At 37.6% G+C, this 22,326-nt stretch overlaps 1 protein-coding gene across 1 annotated transcript; it reads left to right on the top strand.

The window, feature by feature from the left end:
• Positions 1 to 3,888: 3,888 nt before the first annotated feature.
• On the top strand, positions 3,889 to 19,587 carry LOC134856246 (uncharacterized; the record flags this gene model as incomplete). Its single annotated transcript, XM_063872589.1, has 6 exons — positions 3,889 to 4,356; positions 5,915 to 8,788; positions 10,048 to 11,235; positions 12,023 to 12,229; positions 17,235 to 17,629; positions 18,094 to 19,587. Coding segments are annotated over 6 exons (5,969 nt in total), but the record flags the coding sequence as incomplete, so codon positions are not given.
• Between the last annotated feature and the right edge of the window lie 2,739 nt (positions 19,588 to 22,326).

A 22,326-nucleotide genomic window follows, 5' to 3' on the forward strand; every position in this document is an offset into this window, starting at 1 on the left:
ATGAAAAAATTTTATGATTTGTTCACGCTCAAATTTGATTTTTCGCCGTTTAACTTTTGATTTCTTTTCCAGTTCAATTCCTTTCTTTTCTTAACTTCTCAATCGAACTGCAAAAGTTAAAAGGTCACGAAAAACGTGGTCGACTTTTAGTTTCGAATTTGGAATTTAATTTACAGATTTCACAGCGGAATGAATAATTTAAGTATTGATCCAGTTTTTTTTTCAAATTAGATTAATTTCTATCAAAAAGAGGTTTCAGTCATAAATTGTTCTTGAAATTTAAAAGCTATAAGGCCATATTTTTTTTCTTTGAATTTCGGAATTTAAGTTTCATCAAAAAACAAGTAAGTTTTTTCATGCGTTCATGACTATTTTCCAACTGTTTGTTTGCTATGCTCTCGAAAACTACCCTCCTAAAGCTGAGATTTTGGTTTCATTGAGAAGCCCTCTCAAAGTTATCGCCTTCTCAAAAATTCAAAAAACACGGTCAAAAAAATTTCCGAAGAAGATAACTTCAGGTTCTCGAAAACTGCCCTCCCATTTCTGAGATTTTGGGTCCAAAGAACGGGAATAGGCGTAGCCATTTATAAACCTGTTGTTCCGAAGGCTCTTTTGTAAAGGTGAAGGTCCTTTGTATACGTGGCTACGCTTAAGTTTTCTTGACACAAAATGTTATGGCCCTCAGAAGAGTCAAAGTTGTTTGTTTGGCCGTTTTTTCAAATTTTTTGACTTTTCTCGAGAACTAGCCAAATCTAATTTTGTAGGCTTTCTCGAAATAATAGGTTGTTGAATTCCTGCCTTTATAAATGGCTACGCCCGATTTTTTTCAGCAAAAAGTTATGGCCTTCAAATAAGATAAAGTTTTGAAAGTTTGACAGTTTGGCTTTACTCGAAAACTATCGTGACATTTTTCAGGTCAAGTTTTCAGAACTTTCTAAAAACTACCCTATCAAATCTGAGATGAAAAGTTCAATTGAAAGAACGAGTTGCGATAACTTTTCTTGCGGAAGTGGCGATTTCTTATTTGTTTTTAAGAGAAATGTTACCTCCTTCGGAATTTCCAATATCCTAAAAATTTTCACTCGTCTCACTTATTTTAGAGAAACAACCTATTTTAGTAGAGAGCAAAGCTCAATTTTTGAAATAAATCATTTTGTCCCGCAGCAGTATAACAAATTCAAACAAAAAATTATTAAAAGGTACTTCCAGTTGTAGCTTGGCCCCTAGCGTTCTTTAATCGAGACAATCGAAAGTTTTGGTCCAGCTAGTTTTTCAACCTTTTTCATTTTTTTTCGACCTATGTTTTATGTTTTTCTTGTATCTTAAGTGGTGCGTGTAAAACAGTCGCCTGTGTAAAATTGAATTTTCTGATTTTTGCGAAATTTACTATAATTCATTGTAGTTCTATAATTGTTAAATGTGTAAAATTTTAGAGCTCGGAAAATTTATCGCTCAAAATTTTTATGACAATTCAGGTTCTGGCTCAGTGGGTGGGTGACCAAGTATTGCTGGTTTTTACTCAAAATGAACATCATTCGAGACAAATGCATCGAATTTTTTGAGATGTAGCATTTTCGAGTTTTTTTTTACTTAATTGTTTCCGTTTTTTTAACTATCGGCTATCTTTCAATGCCATGTTTGTGTTGTGTTGTTAGTGTTGCTCCTCTTCACCTCTTTGTCAAATATTAACGACCCTAAGTGATTTTCTCGAGAAACAAACCGGCCAAAAGTGAGGTGTTAGTACAGTGTTTAGAAGATATCGAATTTAAAAAAAGTGCGTTTTTTGCCAGCTCTTATCCAGTATTATTTTTTAGCGCCAAAAGCGCATGGAACAATCTGAGAGTTTGTCATTTTTAGGTGGATGTCGGAAAATGCAACCAAAGGCGAATATTTTGGTGGTCATTGTGGACAATACCTGCGTGCGATTATCAAATTTATTTAAAAAAAACTAATGCCCTGTAAGGGTGTTGTCCAGTTTTGCTTTTTTCAGCCACTTTTTGATTTTTTTTTTAAGAATTGGTGAAAGTAGTCAAGGCTTAATTAGGTTGTGATGATATTTCTTTTTTCAGGAAAAAAATTGTTCACGCTCAAGTTTGATTTTTGACATTTGATTTGTTTTTAGGTTCATTTCATTTCCTTTTTCAGAAATGAAGCCAAATTCCTCTATAGAACAGCAAAACTGTTAAGGTCACAGTAAAAACATGATAGACATGAACTGGAAAAACATGATCGACTTCTAATATCCCATCGCTAATACAAGTTTTATACCACTCGATCCATTTTTCTCAAATTGAGTTATTTTAATCGATAAAGTTTCAGTTATAAATTGTTCTTGAAATCCAAAGAGCTTTATGTTCATAAGTTTTTTTCTACTTCGAAAATCAAAAGTTGAAGTTTTTCAAAACCAGTCAGTTGTTTTTCTGTTTCCTTGCGTTCATTGACTCTTTGATAAAAAAAACAGAGTTGCGGTAGGAAAATTTGGGCTGATTTCAAAGCATTGGAGTGCCGTTGTGATTAATATTGTGTTCTTTCTTCCTATTGGCTGTAATGTTGCTGTTCGTCATCTCAGAGAATTTAATCGAATCCCTATTTAGATGACGACGACTGAGTTATTAATCTTAACTGTGCACAACAGTTTTGATATCGGATTTGTTTTGTGGTTTGGCTTTTCATATCTTTTTGAAATGATGTAAAATCATTTGCTAAAATGAAGGCAATTTACGCTCTCGAACTAAGAAACTGGAAATGGTAAAAAAAAAACGTGAATTAGACGTGAAAAAGTTAAATTAGACGGCCAATCAGACATAACTGGTACACATCTTGATCTCAACCTTGAGCTTGTGAGAGGTTCTTAACTGCGCTGACGCATTAAGCGTTAAATCAGGTATATGGTACCCAATGACGTAGATACCGCCGCGTGTACGTTTTGAGTACCAGTACACCTACTAATTAGCTCTTCTGAGATTCAGTACAATTACCTTGTGTGAACAAATTTACAGGTAGCACGGATGTTGTTTACTCATTATAAAATCAGATGGTAGTGTTATGTAGGCCTCATTGCATTTCGACGCATAATGTCGAAAAAGGGGGGATGAAACGAGGTGTGTTTGTTGGTTCGGTCGTAAAGCGATTGTAAAGCCGAAATCAGGTGCGAAATTGGAGCAGTCTTTGATTATTTTATGACATAGATGGTTCGGTAGTGACCTCCTTTTTAGCCTTATATCTATTCAACGCGTCATCCTAATTAAGGACAAAAAACAAAAGATATTTTGTGATTATGAGTCATGTAAAGACGTAGGATGCGGAACTTCTATGGCTTTAACCCATTTGCCTGAATTCATTTTTTTTATATAAAGAAATGTTGATGTTGTATCCCAACCGTTTAAAATGACTTGAAGGGTTCAAATAGTGAAATTTAAGACGATTTGTAATAAATTTCAGACGATACATTTACGACAGTTCTTCGAAAAGGGAAAACCAAATACGAGCTGTTCGGCTCTTCAGAGAACTGCTGTTGCGCCTTTGCTTAAGAATTACATTAATTTTTTTGAACTGGGTAAAGTTGCCTCATCCTCAAGCAAAGAGCGCGGATCATTATGGGCCTCGTACATCCGACCTTTTGGTTGAGAGGCGAAGACATAACCACTGCACCACCGCTCAATAATTTTGTTCTGTTTCCTCGAGTTCAATTACACTGTTACAAATGTTTGTTGGCTACGTTTACCAGAGTAGAGCTTTTGACACCCGCCATTAAGCAAATGTTATCTTAATTATGTAGCTCGGTGCATGATCTCAATTTGGTATATTTAGGTAGGTGGAGTGTTACCTTGAGCCGAGGAATCAAAGTAAATAGAGGCAAGTTAAGCTTAATGTGTTTATTGTTCCTAGGCTACGAAACAGACTATGCAAAAGAAGACAGTTGTGTTGGAGCTTGTGATCACATTTGTGCTCAAAAAGAGTCGGAAGTTTCGGAGGAGAAGGAGTGCTCGTGCTTGACAGGGTTCTCGCTTTCCACAGTTGACAAATTCTCATGCATCGCAAAAGACAATTCAAGATACGACCAAGCGCGTCTATTTGCAATAGGAGGAAGTCTAGCCGCACTTAAGTTACCATCAGAGAAAACAGAGTTGAACGTCGGCGGTTCGAATCTCGCTGGGGGCAATCATTTGTTCAAACCCAATCCCGATCCGGAACATTCCAGAACATACTTGGAGGGTTTGAGCAGTTCATCTCCTTTAGCAATGCACGTTGAGAAATCACTGCTGTATTTTGTAGACGAAACACGAGAGAATATTGTGAGATACAATGTAGTCAGCATGAAGACTGAATTGACGATTAATATTGGCAAAATAATCGGTAAGCGACCTGGGTTTTAATTACTTTTCAGTTCATAACTTCAACGAAACTGCCTTATTGTTGCCAGAATTTCTTAAATGATATAATACGAGTAAAAAGCTGGTAATACGCGCTTGAATGAATTAGACTAATATCACCGAAAGTTTCACAGTTCATTATAATTAATGGCATAATTCATTCGGTTTTTGATTCAGAAGCATATCATTACTACTGTTCCTAAACACTATTTTTGTTAATGTTGATTTTCTTAATTCTTTTTTACCCTTGTGATAACTTTGTTAACAGATTTCAGCATGCATGCAGTACACAACATGCCTGCAGTATGTGCGTCTATTTGCGCTCATTGGCCTATTTCTCCCACTGTGCATCCTCAGCAGTGTTTTTCAATAAATTCGCAGTTCAAATTTTTGTAATGATGTTTCTTTGGCATTTTCTGATGTTTCGACTTGTGGCTTTCGGTTTAATTTTTGTCGGCTTAGTTTCCGCTTTGTTTTTACCAGCAAACTAAATCGCCTATTTGAGTTTTAGTTTTTTTAACATTTAACATCTGTTTGTTTGTAATTTTTTTTAACCCTGAGATCGTATATATTTCTTTTTTGTTTTTTTTCGCTTAAAACTTTCTTCCGCTCAAATGATTTCAGCCTCTTTTTCGTCGGCTTAGTGACATAATTTCGAGTCGTTTCAATGGAAGCACGATTTTTATGCTCCCTTCTGGATTGCACAAAATGCTAAAAGTCTTAAATTATAGTTCAAGTTTTTCATGACAACATTTCATTTTTCGTTTTTCTTTTTTTTTTCGTCTTGATAGGTTTCGGCCTATGTTATTTCGGCCTCACGAGCGGGAAAAGTGTGTATGTGCGTGTGTGTGTGTGCTTGTCTGTGTTCTGAGGTTGAGGGAGGATTAATTATTAGTTTTAAATTTTTTGAATTATTTTTTTGGCTTTTTTCATGTTCCTCTTTCGGGTTTACTAGGTTTCGGTCTATTTTAAATCGGCTTAGTTGTCTCATATTGCCCCATTTGATCAGCAAATTAAGTTTTTTGAGGTTGAATGGGACTTATTAACTTTTCATAAGTCTGAAGTTTTGATTTTTTTCCGGTTTAAATGGTTTCTGCCAAGGTAATTCGGCTTTGTTACCGCTGGGTAAAATATCTTCCGATGCTATTTGCACATTCTATTGTCTCGGCATGTTTTACTTTTAAAACTAGCCTTATTCGTTATGATAGGTTTGGTTTTTTCGACATTTTTGATTTTCCGATTTTTTTGTGTTGTGTCGCAAGTGTTCCGAAGCTCAGCTTCGCCTCTGTGTCTTATTTTAATTGATGTGAAGCACCACTTCGCATGTGTGTTGATTATGATGTCTAAACAAATAGTTTGCCATGCAAAGGTTGATAATGCATTTTTTCAAATATATTTATCTACTTAAAAGTCAATGAATTAGTGAAGACTCATGTATAGGTCGTTTTTTTTTTCACGCTCAAATTTGGTTTTTCGCGGTTTGACTTTGTTGATTTTTAAGTAGATTTCTTCTGTTGGCTATGTTTTTTTTGTCATTCTAGGTGGCATTGCTGTAGACTGGATCCACAATTTACTCTTCTGGACTGAATCAACTCAAGGTGCAATCGTAGTGTCTTCTCTTGATGGCATCAAAAATCAAACTCTTTACACCGACTTAAACTATCCCACATGTATAGTAGCAGTACCTAATAAAGGAGCCCTTATGGTATGTGAAAGACCATTCATAAAAGGCCGTATTATTCAACTGGCAATGAATGGAGATAAAGGGTCTTTACGGGAACTTATTTCTGGCTCTGATTCAAGATGGGCCGACTTACTTCCGGAGACAGCTGCCGGAAATAATCTATTTGAGAAGTTCTCGCCGACATCTTTGGCCTATGACTACGTTAAAGATCTCTTGTATTTTTGTGACAACCATTTTTCAATAGTAGCGGTGCTAGACATTGAATCGCAAAGAGCTGACACCTCGTTTTTTGACATGTTCCTACTCACAACGGAACTGCAGTTCGCAAATCAAAAGCTGTTCGGCATCGAGATTTTCAACAACAGACTTTACATAAGTGAAACTAGAAGTAAAATAGTATACGAAATGTACCCGTTGAGTGCCAGAATGAACCCGAGCTATCCGGCTCCGATAATGACGGGATCCAGCATCAACCTGTCGCTTCCAAACTCGCATTCAATGGACCTGAAAGTGTTCCACAAGTCCAGGCAACCGATTCGAGAGGAGTTCAACCATTGTGAAAAGCTATGTAGTTACTTATGTCTCCCAACCTACAAAAGTTACAAGTGTATTTGCCCGAAAGGGTACAGGTTAGTGATGGATACGGAGTGTGAACTGATAATAGACCCATTTTTGATAGCGGCGAACTCGGAAGGTATATTTAAAATTGCTCTGCCGTTAGCGAACTCGCCAAGTGCTACAAAATTAGTGACTGCTTCGAGTTTCAATGAAAGGAGTTCCAATTTTCCGAGTGCCTATTCGAGAATCCCAGAAGGACCGGCAGATATTGACTGGCACCCTGTTACAAACAGAATCTACTGGACGGACCCTTCAACCAGATCCATTCAAAGTATCAATTACGATGGAAGTGAACATTCTGTTCTAGTAGACGGCCTCGAGGAACCGTATGGCCTTGCTGTTGATTACATAACTGAAAAGATATATTTCACAGATGTCAAACTTCACTCTATATCAACGATAGATTTGGATCCTAAGAATCGCCGACGAATTGAAACGGTACTATGGGCCGATATCTTTCTGCCCAGTTATGTGGCCATAGATTTCCAACAGGGTTATCTGTATTGGGCTTGTTCGTCACGTCCTTTTAGATTGGAGCGGTCGAGAATGGACGGATCTGGAAGGGGCACAGTAATTACAAAAAGTATGGTTGGCGATGACTACCAACCGTCCAAAATTGTCCTATCTTTGCTTCCCGAGCATTTTCTCTTTACGACAGGAGAAAAAATAGTAGACTTAGTCAGCGGCTCGGACCAAGGCGTTTCATTAGAAAAGGTTTGCTGTAATGGCAGAATAGATGCTAGCGCAATATTTGACTATTTCAATCACTCAATAATAACCACAAATATGTCGACAATAACACAATGTGCAATTAACCTCTCCTCTTTTCACATTTCTACTTCTGACAAATTACGACAGCCAAACTCCTCGGCTACCTTAGACAAGCAAACATGCCAAACTTTTAAACCCCACATTAAAATTTCCAATGCGCAAGACCAATCAAACTCAGAAGGCAAGACTCGGTCCATTAGCAATATTAAAGCTCTATCTGTCTTCCACCAAGGAAGGCCTCGGAGGAGCGGCCACTTCTGCTCTGACGAAGAAGGGAACCCTATATGTGAACACAGCTGTTCCCTCCCTCCTGCAAATATCTCAGACCCTGCATGGTCCAGATCACCCCTGTGCACTTGTGCATTTGGCTATGAACCAAATCCAGAGAACAGAACCCGTTGTATTATTAGACGGAGCGATGTGTTGCTGATATCGAGTGGAAAGAAGATGGAAGTGGTTTACTTCAATTCAGAAGGCGTTGTTCAATACCCGCAAATAGCGCCAGTAAAACCGGCCGCTCCTTTTTCTCTCTGGCACTACGACCCCTTATCGAGGAGCGTCGTCTACTTTGACTCTGATAATGTATGCTTGATTCAGGCAGAAATTGCAACAGGCAAAGTAGTGAGAAAGTTTTTGAAGTCTTATAGTACGAAAGCCTTTGCATTAGATCATGTACACCAGCTGATTTTTTTTGTGGCAAATTGGGGATATATTCAGCTATGCCAAGTTCAATTTTGTGACGAGCCGAGATATGTTAGAACTCTGGTGTCCGCGAATCTTACTGAGCCGAGATCGCTACTCGTGGATCCGAACCTTGGACTTCTTTTCTGGGACGACATAAAGCAGGTCCCGGTTGCTGCAAGCTCGAAATTTATTCACAACAAAAGTTTTGATGTTCATGAAGTTATTACTCAAATTGACATGTCTGGAGATCCCAATTCAAGACGTGTCTTGTTGGATGTCTGTGTTACATGCGATATTGATGCAAATGAGTTCAAAGATTTGAGAAATATTTTCCGCCCACTTTTGACGATAGATTTGCAGAAACAAACGATTGTTTTCACGAATGAAGGCGAAGTGCTTAATACGGTGAAGTATTTCTCATCGGAAGTTAGAGCGTGGCCCAAAGTTGATCAGACAGTCTCTTTTAAAGATATTGGAAACAGAGTATCGGAAACGGGAATGGCTTGTCTCGACGGACTGATATACTTTATTGAGTCAGCCACCGATCGCAACATCCAAATAGTCAAACACGGTCTCATCACTGGTTTTGGAAATAGTCCCATGTACGAAAAGATGGAGGAGCCAGTATCTAGACTGGCAGCTTACTCCCATGTAAAAAGTAAGTAGACTCCCATTGCCTAAGATCTTCATGGCTGGTTTTACAGATATTTGGTCTTTTAACTTTTTATGAAATACAGTGCTGATTTAAATTATCCGGACAAAACGAACAAAACTTGAATTTTCAAACGTGTTTTTCTCAAATTGGGTTAAGATAAGACAAACAATGAAGAGAACAAAAGTTGCTTAGAATTTCATCAGAATTAATATGGTGCAGTTTGTTCTCCGAAATTCTCAACCAAAATTTTACACCAAAAATGGGTAATTTTGGTTTTTTTCAATTAATCAAGAATTACGCGGAAACTACTTTGTTAATTGATAAGAAAATTATGTCACAAGAAGCCTCTTACACAGCATAACAAAATTTAAGAAGAGTTAAATCTCCAAAAAACAGTATAAGAGAAAAAATTTTTACTTGATAGTCAATAAATGTGATTTTTACTATTTAAAACCCAGAATCTCTGTTTAAAAACAAATTTTAAACAATTTGCGCAAATTTTTGGAGATTTAATTCTTCTTAAATTTTGTTATGCTGTGTAAGAGGCTTCTTGTGACATAATTTGCTTCTTAATTAACAAAGTAGTTTCAGCGAAATTTTTGATTAATTGAAAAAAGCCAAAATTACCCATTTTTGGGGTAAAATTTTGGTTGAGAATTTCGGAGAACAAACTGCAACATATTAATTCTGATGAAATTCTAAGCAACTTTTGTTCTCTTCATTGTTTGTCCAATCTTAACCCAATTTGAGAAAAACGCGTTTGAAAATTCAAGTTTTGTTCGTTTTGTCTGGATAATTTAGATCAGCACTGTATAGGCACTACGCTAATTGCGCAAGTGTGTTGTAAACACATTTTTTTTCCAGTAAAAACAATTTTCAATGAAATCTTTTTTTTTGCTCTGTAAGTTTGGTGGTAGGTCAGTAATTCGATGTATCAGTAAACCGAAAAATCATGATTCAATTACGCAATCACATTAGCTAAAAACTGAGATTTTTACAAAATGACAAATTTTTCCCTCAGAACAAAAATTGAATAAAAAAGGGAATAAAATAAAATATCTCTTGCAATGCAAGCCGTGGTTGGAAGAGATTCCAAAGTTGATGTAATTATTACGTAAATTGATGTAATTATTACGTAAATCGGTTTACTCATACGCACCCCAAGTTTGACTTGCGTGGTGGTTCCATCGAACATCAAACAATGAGTCGCAAATACGCAAAATCATTGTCGTTTGGAATATATGAGGATGTTTTTTGCGTAGAAATCACCGACCAGTGTGCGGACATACAGTGCAGTTACATATGTGTACCCACATACACGGGAGAGCCGAGATGTTTGTGCCCCCCAGGAGTGTGGCTATCTGCAGATGGAGTTACATGCGAGGGGGAGCCACGTCAGTTCATCATTACTCCAAACTCCCTCCTCCTTCCTGAAGTGACAAATTCGAACCCCTACCACTCGACTAAGTCTCCCACTAAAGGGGTAACACAGTTTACATGCCAGAGTGCGAATTATGCTGACAAAATAGGCAGTCCTGTTGCCATTGATTTTCACTACAAGCAAAAGTTTGTCTTCGTCGCCACAAATGATAAGATCTACCGTTTGGACTTCAACCTAAACAATCCGACAGTGATTCAAGAATTCCCAGATCGACCGAGTTATATACTAGGTTTGGCAGTAGATTGGATTGCGGACAATCTTTACTGGTTGACCATAGATGGAATGTTTGTATCGCGCCTGGAGAAAGATTCACCCCCAATCAAGCTCAAAGGCTTCAAGGCTTCAAACGGAATAGGCGCTCTTGCTGTGCATCCGCGGCGGTCCTTCGTGTTTTGGAGCCATCCAGCGCTTTCGGACGGAATCTACAAATCAGATATGGATGTCGATATGGTGTCCCACTTTTGGAACGACAAGTCAAACCCAGATCATATGACTATAGACTATGAGAACAATCATATATACTGGCTCATGAGGGATGCATCTAAGCTGTTTTTCTCCGATCTAGAGGGTCATAATATCCAGACCCTGGACCAGTTGTTCCAGAAGCCACTGGCTTTGGCAGTTTTGGGCAACATCACTTATTGTATGGACTTGAGGCCTTCGACTGCAAACTCGGCTCCCCATGTCACTCTTAAACAATGCAATCTGAATTCGCTGTTTAACCCGATGCTTCAACCTACGCAGAATTCGCTGTTAGACCGACTGAGTTCGAGTGATAATCGCAGTTCGGATTTCTACGAAGAGTTGTTAGGTCCCAACTTGAATATGTCCTCGCTGTCTCGGTTGTCCTTGAATGATTCGTTCTATGGCTCTGTTGGAGGAACTGGATTTGCAGAGACGCTGGATCCTACCTGTTCCTCTGTGGATGCATGCAAGATGAATTTCCAGTCTGCATCTTTTACTGCTTTGACATTTGTATCACCTCTCCAGCAAACAGGCCTCATGAAAGGTACAAAAAGTGACTTCGTATCAAAACAGAATTTTAGTGTCGTTTCTTATTGCATGTTGTGATGAGAGAACTTTAAAAACGCATAGAAAGTTAGTGATATTGGCAAAATCGACAACAGTTGTCTTCAAAAAAAGTAAACTTTCAAAATTTTTCCTAAAAACTTATCTTAAATTGTTTCTTTTTTTGAGCAATAATTTCTAAATTTTTCTCTGAGAAATTTTACTGCCAAGGAAGCGCTAAATGAGGCTTCCAAAACTTTTTTTTATAAAATCAATCTTTTTATCTAAATGACTAATTTTGATATAACGAACGTTATTTAACTCGATCGCGTTACTCGCTCGAAAATAAACTACAACTCGAAGTTCCAAACCGGTTTTTCTCGAAACTGGGGTAACTTTTTTAAAAAATGTTCGAATCAGGACTGAAAGTGCTTCTAAATGACATGTCATTTGACCCTTTTTGATGATTATTTGTGTTGCCTGATTTTGCGTAAAACAAAAAAACTAAAACACCCGAATACAAAGTTCCTCCCATTTTCAATGGTCGGAACAAAAACGTCTGTTTATAGCTACCAAAATGACACCCAGTCTGTAAGAAATCTCTAAATATGCAAATTAGTTTTTCAAATACTTTTTTATACAGTTCCTATTTCTAGCTGTTTAAGGTCTTCTTTCATGAAGCTCATATGGAAGTTGCTGGTTTGGAAACAAATTCAACTGCTGATTACTCAGGACAATTTAGGGTCATTTTAAGGTTCTGAGTGGTTCGTAAATCTGTCTCTGTTTAGATTCACGCGTACACCCATGTGCTGTGAATAACGGAGGCTGCGGTTTCGTTTGTCTTGCTACGCGATCTGGACGCAAGTGCAAGTGTCCCAACTTGACGGTTTTTTGTCATTCTGGAGAAACATACCTGCCTCCCAATGTCCTCGAACCCTCTGAAGATTTGCCCAGAGCACCTCCGGCTACTTTGGGACCAGCCATGCACGCACCAGGTGGGCACAAAAGCGTACCGCAGGGGATAGCCACTCTCAATTCTAGTTGATAGTTTTTTTTCAGAAAGTTCTTATGTACGTCATGCAATTTTGATCGATCAGTAAACGCGATTTTTAGTCAATCACGATTTTTGGTCTGAACCTTACAAAGAGTTCTCTGTTCCTCCCAAAACACTATTTTCTTCGAGAAAATTCCCGGTAGCGCAGAAGTTTTTGCAGATATGTCAACCTAAGGTATCGGAATAGATCCGATGTCGGCATAGATCTAAAATTTCGATAAAATTGTGCACAAATTAACTGCTCCTGGCAGTAGTTAAGCTCTGCTGCTTTGGTCGAAAATTACATATGCTTGATTTATATCATTAAGTTATCCAGGGGTGGATCTAGGATTTTCTCGAGGGATGGGGGATTTCACAAAATTTTTCAAAGTAAAATAAAAAATTTTTAGGTTGACCAAATTGATTTTCCGAGCTCACCCAAATCACTAAAAGACTCTATTTTGACGAAAATTGTTGCGCTGCAGGCAAGAAAAAAAAACAGGTCAAAATTCCGTTTTTGTAAAGTTTTCGACCAAAAATTTCTTCGCGCGTTTTCTTCGCGCGCCGTCAAGTAAATTTCAGAATTTTATTTCCAATCTAATTATTCTGCGACTTTTGTATTATTTGTGCTATTATCAACCATTTTTTCTAAATACTAGTTACGCTTACGATTAGCAAGTGTTATCAAACCCAATTAAATACTTTTTTTGGGTTAACAACTAGTTTAACAGAATCACTTGAATCATTTTAACTTTGCTTCACATGAAATCAAAGTTTAGACGTAAATTAGCGCATGTGGAGAAGAGTTAATGCGCTTGTCTATAAAGACTCAAGGTCAGTTGGTCGAATCCGCTAGGAGCTGGTTTTTTGGAAGCGGAAAATTACCCACGCGTCAAAAAATTCTTTGTCGGATTTTTGTTTGTATGCTTTTTTCCCGCTTGTTACCGCAGCACCAAATTTGCAAGGGTATTGTAATTGGGTACTACACTTTTTTTCTCCCGTAAACAACTCTGTCCACAGGACTCATTGAACTGGTGGTACCTTGGTTCATAATGAATTCAAAAATTGTTGTCTCTTGCACGCTAGCTTAGCGGTAACAAATACACCTGGGACGTCAAAGGTTCTGGGTTTGAATCTGATCAGGACCAGTTTTTTTTCAAACGGAATTGTTTCAGTTCAAAAAAATTTCGGCCGATTATGTCTGCTGGTTTTGTCGGCTTAGTTGCCGCATCAAAGAATCGTTTATTTAAGCTGTAAACAATTTTAGCTGCAGATGTTTTTAGCATTTTAGAAATCCAGCCGAATCGAACTTTGCTTTTTACATTGGTTGTAATTTAACCAGCTCGATTTGTTAAAATTTCTTTTTTTCATTTTTTTGTCTTTTTTATCAAGGGTTTCTACTCAGGGCGTGAAGGGTTTCTGCTCAGGTTTTTTCGGCTTTGTTAACGCTTGGTAATTATAAATCAAATGCAATCAACCATCTAGCGCAGAGATAAAATAATTTCTTGAGATGACAAAAATTTGCGGTTCGATTTCGGCCGGGCACTTTTATGTAAACTAGAGTTTTTGTGCTTTTTTTCGGATTACCGTCCGTCTATTTATTTTTGTCGGCTTTGTTCCCGATGGTGCAGCTGTATTACAAGTTGCTGTAACCCCCCATACTTGAGGCGACAAAGCCGGAGAGTTCTATTCCAATGGGGACTTGTTTTTCTTGCAGAAAGAAAATCTTGGTTGGCTAATTTAGATTATTGTATGTCTGCTTGTTTTCTCTGCTCAGTTCTACAGAAAGGACTTTTTAAAAAAACTTTGCTTCTGTATAGCATTCTTAAAGCTTTTTGTAGAGTTTCTAATGTTGCATGCAATTTTGTTCCGGATATTTTGGGCGTTTGTTGCAATTTTTCTTGACAAAAACGATTTTATGATCTTTTTCCATTTAATTTTTATAACGTTCATATTTTGTATCTCAAGTGTGCAAAGCTCAGCTTCGCCTCTGTGTTGAAAGTTTTTGAAAGTTGTTTTTTTAATATAAATACAAGGAGTGTTCTGTGCATTTAGTGCAGTGGTTACACCCATGTTTTAGACGACACCCATGCTTGAGATAACAGAAGTTTGATTTCAGTTGGGACCTATGGTTCTCTCGAAACTGAAATTTTTTGAATATTCTAGATTTTCGTGTCTGCTAATTTTTTGTCGGCTTAAATCCCGCAGAAAGGTTCGGGGTCTTTTTAGCATTTTGAAAGCTCTTTGTAAAGTTTCTATTGGTGCAGGTTATTTTTGTATCAGGATTTTTTGTTCTTTATGCAATTTTTTTAAAGTTTCTTTAAAATTGCTGTCTTTTCATTTGCTGGTAATCAAAGTCATTTGTTTTTCTATAGCAAGTGATGCGAAGCTCCGCTTCGCCTCGGTTTATGTTTTTTTAATTACTAAATTTTATCGCCAAAATAAGCATTGCTAGAATTTTTTGTGCTCCTCGCGCGCAATCAGCTATCCCTGTTGGGTTTTGTTTCAGCTTCTTAAAAATTTGTAAAACACATACATTGGTTTTCAAGAAATTATAATAGTTTGTCATAGACTTCGTCATATATGTGATATATTCTTTCGCTTTTTGTGACTCTTAGTTTCTTATTAGCGTAGTGAATACTCTTATAGAGGTCTTGGTGATTTGTTGTTTTTAAGAGGCGATGAATGTAGTTCAGGTTCTCATGTAGGTCGAGATGATTTTTTTGTTCAGGGAAAAAGCTAAATTTTAATCTCGCTCAATTTAATTTTTTCGCGATTTGGCTTGCTTTGTCTTTTAAAAGTCAGTTCATTTCCTATGTTAAAAGGAGGACTAACTCCATTATTGAACAGCAAAAATATAAAGGTCACAAAAAACTTGATCGGCGTCTAGGTTCGAAAGTGGAATTTATTTTTCAGATTTTCCAGCGAAATGAAAATTTCACCTATTAATCCAGTTTCTCAAATTGAGTTAATTTTTATCAAAAAAAGTGTCATTCATAAATGCAATGACTTTTCCAAGTATATGTTCCTCTTTTGTCCTATTTTCAGATATCCATTTTTGGTGACGAACCCTAAAATTTTTCTAAAGGCGTCAATATATACTAAATTTGAGGGGGAGCGCGCGCCGAAAAAACGCGACTTTTCGGTTAAAATCATTGCGAGGCCAAACTGTGCATTCTGTGCATTGTAAGGGGATTCCGCAACAGACCAAAATCAGATTTGTCGCGGAATCCGCAACTTTGCTACTTCTCTTTTATGTTTTTCGCTGTTTTGGATTCCACAAAAAATACCCAAAACACTGTACCGCTCAAAATCGCTCCAAAAATAGGCGATTTTGAGGAATCCGCAACAGTAATTGCGGAATCCAGAACAGTTTGTGGAGTCCACAAACAAATAATAAGACATTTGTATAGTTAAATTGAGCTGTTGTGGATTCCGCAACTGTAAGCGGAATCCGCAATGTGTAAGTTTAATCCTCAAATTGTAAGCGGAATCCGCATTTTGTTTGCAGATTCCGCTTACATATATGTATATGCGTAGTATAGATTTTAAATATATATCTTTTAACTACTGGTCAAACAAAAATCAATCTCAATTACTGCATTAATCAACTACGAGTTGAAATACCAAACGTTTGGTCTCAATTCCTGTCAATTGAGACCCAACTTCGATCTCAAATCCTGTCGACTTCAATCTCAACTTCAATCCCAAATGCTGACCTACTGAACTGCGATCCCGAATACTGACCTACCCATCCCAAATACTGACCTAATATGACCTGAACTTCGAACCCAAATACTGACCTACTGAACTTCGATCCCAAATACTGAACTTCGATCCCAAATACTGACCTACCCATCCCAAGTACTGACCTAATTCGATCTAAACTTCGAACCCAAATACTGATGCAATCCCAAATGCTGACCTAATTCGGCGATTTCCAAACACTCTCTAGCCAATTACTACCAATATTGAATTTGTTTGGCGTTAAGTTTCCAAAATCAGTGTTTGGGATTGACCTAAAATGGCGATATGCTGTGTGTTGTGTTTCCATACACTCTCAACCCAATGACTGAACTTAATCGGTATTGTGTTTCCAAAATATTAGAAAGTGACATCCACCGATTTAGTTAACAAATGTTTTGAGATTTGTTCGTGGATTCCGCTGACAATGGTTAAGTCCTTGCCCTTAAATTCCGTATTGCTCTAGATAAGAATTCCAGCTCTAGCTTTTAACTATTAATATGCAAGTTCAGTAATAAACAAAATTCTGAATCCACTTAAATTTGCGGATTCCACTTACATTTTGCGGATTCCACTTACATTTTGCGGAATCCACTTACAGTTGCGGAATCCAGAACAACTAGCTATATTTGCTTGTTGCGGAATCCGCAACAAAACAAATGTGCCGACAAATTTTACATTACAGGTATATGTATGCGGAATCCACTGAAATTTTGTTTCTGGAATCCACTTACATTTTGAAACATGTTTGAAGACTTGTCTCTGGAATCCAGGAACATACAGACACAAAATTGTGCTCCTATCCAGTGCACAGTTTGGCCTCGTAATGATTTTCCAAAAAGTGCCCAAAAACGTCTTTTCAAAATTTTGCGTGCGGCGCAGAAATTTCAGCCAAAGAAGGGTTTTTTTAGTGCTTTGGGAGAGCTCAGAACACCAATTTGGTCGACCTAAAAATTTTTCTGAAAATCCGACCCCCCTCGAGAAAATCCTAGATCCGCCCCTGCTTGCGTTCATTGTCTCTTTACCAAAATCTGTTGGCTATGTTTTGGCTTCGAAAGATTTGATAGCAGATTATGCCCAATAAATAAATTGGATGAAAAAAGACAGGAAGATAATAAATAGCTTTTTAAAATTAATTTTTGGGAGGATTGGCGCGGCGAAAAAAGGGATGGTTTTCGAGCTTCCACAAAACCATTCCTTAAATATGACCGTTTTTTGTTTAGATTTCCAGGAACAGATTCAGATGGTGCTGATCATAGTCGTATGTGCAGCTGCGATTGTTATTTTGTTGATAGTCTCCGTTATAGTATGCATCCGCAAATACTACCCTCAAACCCTCCCCCCAGACCACTACCATCCCCACCCTAGCGCTCAGAACACTTACATACATCACACACATAAAGTGTCGACTGGTGCTCATTTTTCACCCGGAGGAGCGATTGTGAACCCCCGCATTCCACTCATGGGGACCCTGAGAGCTTCGACTCCCTACATCGCCATGGTGCCCCCACCCGGAACCACTCCTCGCATGCCAGGGGCAACTGCTGTGGTGCATCATAACGCATTCAACGGAACTGTCTACCACTCGTTGCCTCGCAGAAGTCACTGCTCGCTGGCGGTCAGTCTAGATAGATCACATTTATTATAAAATATACGGAATGGGATTGATCCTTTTCCCTGCCCAAAAAGAGCTTTAAATTAGAGAATGAATAATCTTACTGCTACTTCTTAAAACTCGTTTGTTAGTGTTCAAGGTATGGGAAGTATAAAAGTATACACAGAATAAACATTTAAGTCGCCTTGATTTTGAAATATACAGCTTCTTTTGACAGAAGGGTGAAAATACGCTTTACTCAGTAACGTGGTGAAGGGGGGTGGATGGTGGTTTTTTTTGCCTTCCCCCTCTCACCTCTGACTGAAAATGGGCGATGAAAAAGGTAAATGTCGGTCGATCTTTTTGTTATCAATGTGGGCTACAGACTGGCACTGGCACATCAAGTAAGCACAATAAGATTTGATGTCAGGTTCTTCGGTTGACGATTTGTCGTCTATAGAATTAACTGTCAATTAACTTTTTTTCAGCCGGATAATTACGTAATGCCGCAGAACTCGCGCAGGTACAGCACGCATTCGCTGCAACGCAATTCAAGGTTTGCTCTTCACCAGCAGCAGCAGTCGCTTCCTCACAACTACATTGAACTTCAATCTCATCAATTCTCCATTCCAACCGGACCCGCAGGCCAAAATTCCAACTCAAATCAGTCTGCGAGTAACAGCATTGGTGGTTCCACTGCTACGTACGTCTGGACACCAAGTCATATGACTAAGACTCTTTCCAACAAGAACCTCAATAAAGCGACGCTGAATCACTACCAGCAGCAGATCCAGCAGCAGCATAATGTGTCCCACTCCCCCACCGCCAGTTACAGCAGCCAGGGTAGCCGCAACACTGTCAACAGTGGAACTCCGACAATATTAGCCTCTAGCGCTCAGCAGCCCCTAGTGATGATGGCACAAGTCATTCCATTCCAAGCTTTACCCTCGTACGCTGCTGCAGGCCTCACACCCGCCGCTACGCTCCGCCGGGGAAGTGGGGCGTTGGGGGGAATGGAAATGCTGCATAGGGGAGGCAATGTGTTGGGGTCCAGTTCGAACTCGGGAATGATGTCGACGCCGAAAACACGCTCCTCGGTTTCATCAGTTAAAACTGACAACATGGAATGCGATTGGAAAGAAGAAGGCGGTGTGGTGGGAAGGGGTGCTAACACAACAACTAACCACTATTCCCAGTTGTCTCAACTTTCCAATAGCATGAGTCCCTCGCAACAATCGGTGTCGAAAACCACGAATAACAAAACTAATACAACGACAGCAAACAAAATGGTGCAGCAGAAATCTGAAGAGTCGTCGCTGACGTAGTTGCCTCAAACTGAAAAGTCCAAACTTTTTTAAAAAAACTTATATTTTCACTAAACTGAATATCTGACACGCCCAGGCTGCTAAACCTGTTAAGGCCCTAGAATTAATGTCAATTTGGAAACGAAAATTTTTATTTTTTTTGTGAACACTCAACTTACAAAATGGGGCTGCAAGTGAGTTTCTCAAGTGCTTTGCGCGGAGAAGAAAAATTTAGCTAATGATGTAATTTGATGTCATTTGTAAGTAGGGCATGCCGTTCAAAATTTGCAATCGTAGTTCTGTCTGTATTTCTTTCCTCGGCCAACTAGTAAATTGTCAAATTGCAATTCGAAATAAAAATAAAAATTCAAATTGAAGGTTAGTTTAATTAATTAATAGTTCGTTTCATACCTCAAATGTGTTTCTACGCAGTATCGAAAAATCAGACTCTGTTTAAAACGCCTTTATTTTTCTGTTTTACTAATCGTGAGAGTTTGATTTGTGTCGATGTTGCAGCAATTGTATGCTCAATAGCGTATAAATTTGCCCCATTGAAAAAGCTAAGCTGTTATGCCTTTCCTTTGGTCAGTTTCTGATCCAAATGTTCGTGTTTTTGCTGTATTAAACTTGATTTTATAAAAATCTATCTATTCACTTTGAAATCTAATTGAATACTTCGTCCGAAGTTTTTCCACCTGCAGTCTACAGGATGTATTGTTAAGTTAGATGTTTTGTTTATTAGAAGCGAATTAGCTTAATGTTTCAAGCAACAAGGGGAGCAAAAGAAGAAACGTAAGGTTTGAAAAAAGCCTGATTTTTAAGATTCGATGAACGTAGCGATGACTCTTATAGTATTGGTCGTGATGACTTTTTTATTAAGATTTTTTTTCAAATAAATATTTTTGGCCTAGGTTGTATCGCCTTAGTCAATTTACACGTGTAGTTTTGCGTTTACCTTGCCCTACAGTCTCCAACTTTCGAAAAAGTTTTTGCGGGGAATATTTGACCCAAATTTTTGAATTTTTTTTCTTGTTTTCTCAGTAACTCTTCTCCCAAATACGATATTTTGGGTTCAATCGAATCAGTTAGTTGTGGGAAGCTGCCCTGAATAATCGACTCTTCCCAATTTTCTAAACACAAATTTTATGGTCCTCAAAAAGTTAATATTTGGTTTTTGAAACGTTTATTCTTAGTTTTCCCGAAAAATTACCTAGCTAAATCTGAGGTTAAGTGTTCAATCGAGAAATTCGATATTGGAAATAATCTCTGCTTACGCCGTCACATCCCTCTTTTGCAGAAAATTGTTATGGATTTCGAAAAGTCAAGTTTGTGACAATATGACCGTTTTTTAATATTTTTGACTTTCCTTAGAAACTACTTCTTGAAATCTGAGATAAAGGTTTCAATCGATAAAACCGCTTGAGATACTTTTCCTTCAGAGGCGGCGACTCAAAATTTTTGTAAAAAAAATTGATATCTCAGGGAAGATTCCTATTTCTCAAAAATTTTCAGTCGTCTCAATTATATTATAAGAGAAACAACTAAGCTTTTGGGCAAAGTCCAATTTTTGAAAACCATTTTGACCGCAGCAGCATAAAAAGCTCCAAAAATAGCATAAAGTTACTTCTAGCTGAAGCTGGGCCCCTAATTATCTTTTATCAAGATTTACGAACATTTTTGTACACCTAATTCTTATTTTTTATGTTCGTGTTGTATCGTTAGTGACGTGAAGCTCCGCTTCGCCTCTGTATAAAAACTCGATTTAAAAATTTTTTCATTTCATTATTACTGACAATTTCTTGAAATGCGTAATTAATACATAATATGGCTTGATGCTTTACATTTTAGTGAAAAATTAGTGTGCATGCCTTCAGTTTGTTATATTCCAAATTATTACTTACAAAACTGTGTCTTTAGCATATGTAGCTGCTGTTATTTGCGACTGATGTTTGTCGATTGTTAAGCGTTCGAGGGCGTGAAATTCCTTTTTTTTAGGTCACAGGTTCGAAGCCAATACGTAGCAAAATCATACTAATTCGAGGCTTTTCTCAATTTTTCCTAATTCATTTTATAAAGCTGTTTTTGGTCAATTTCCTGCTTGTGTTTGCGAAGTGCCGCTTCGCCTCTCTGTAAAAGGAATGCAAACTCCACTATCGGAGCAAACTCCACTAACGAGCATAAGTTAAATGGTCAGGCAAAGAGTGATCGACTTCTAATTTCGAACTTGAATTGTTTTTCAGTTCGCCTAGCGAACTAAAAACTTTACCTATTGATCCAGTTGTCTCTAATTGAGTTAATTTTATATCAGTTCAATCATAAACTGTTCTTGAAATTAAAAGCTTTATGGTCATATAATTCTTATTTAGAAACTCAAAAGTTGAAGTTTTTTTCAAAAAACAAGTCGGTTCAACGAGCTTTTTCCAACTTTTTTTGGCTTTTTTTTATAAAGCAGTAGTGTATTTAGTAAGTCCATGCTCTATAAATTTAGTTGGGTATCTTCGAAAAAACTTGAGAACTTCAAATAATCTATAAAGTTGGCTTTAGATTTTTGAAATAATGGAGTGTTGTTCTCTACACCAGTGAAAATACGAAAGTTGAAGAATCAGTTATCTAAAAATACGGCTTTAGACATTCGTAACAACCTATACAGGTTTTGATTTGCTTGAGAATTGTAATCATATCAAAATCTAATTCAAGCAAACTTCAAAAAGTCCGAGAAATTGCTTAAAAACAGAAGTAGTTTTGATGTAAAATGCTAGTCAGTCTTTTTAAAGGACCAGTAGGATTTTACACTGAGGCATACAAAACGTTTCAATGTTCATCGAGCAAGCACTACCAGCTTTAGGGTTACACTATCCCAGGTTCAGTGCATTTGATTCTTTTCCGGCTCTTTTCCTGTTTCCCCTAACACTTGAGTTTCTGATTTGAAAAACTAATTTTACGTTGTCATAATGTAATGAAACAATTCATGATGTACAAACTAACTGATTTGAACACATTTGTTTGTAATACTTTTATCGTAGCCTCACTCATTCAGCTATAACAACACGTAAGACAACTGAACGAATGAAAACTTTAAAATGTGCGGGGAGGGTTGGAAAAAAGCCCAGTTCACCGTCGTCAAATTTGAATCATACCAACTAAAAATCTCTCTCTCTCTCTCTCTCTTGTTTTTGTTTGCAAGGTGTAGGTATGCAGTGATGTGTTACGCTATTCTTGTCAGACACTGAAATAAAACAGTTGATTTCGCGTCCTTGAATAAATGTCGTCCGCCGTGTGCAGGACTCGTTTGAAATATTATTTGAATGTTAATCAAATATTCAACTGAAAAAGTGAGAAAAAATGGAGAACAATTTTTTGCTCCTTTTTGCAAAGTTTTATTTAAGAAATGACAAAAAATGAAAGACAATTTTTTGC

This window comes from Symsagittifera roscoffensis, unplaced genomic scaffold, assembly GCF_963678635.1.
Source record: "Symsagittifera roscoffensis unplaced genomic scaffold, txSymRosc1.1 SCAFFOLD_440, whole genome shotgun sequence".
In the NCBI taxonomy this organism is placed as follows: Eukaryota; Metazoa; Xenacoelomorpha; order Acoela; family Convolutidae; genus Symsagittifera; species Symsagittifera roscoffensis.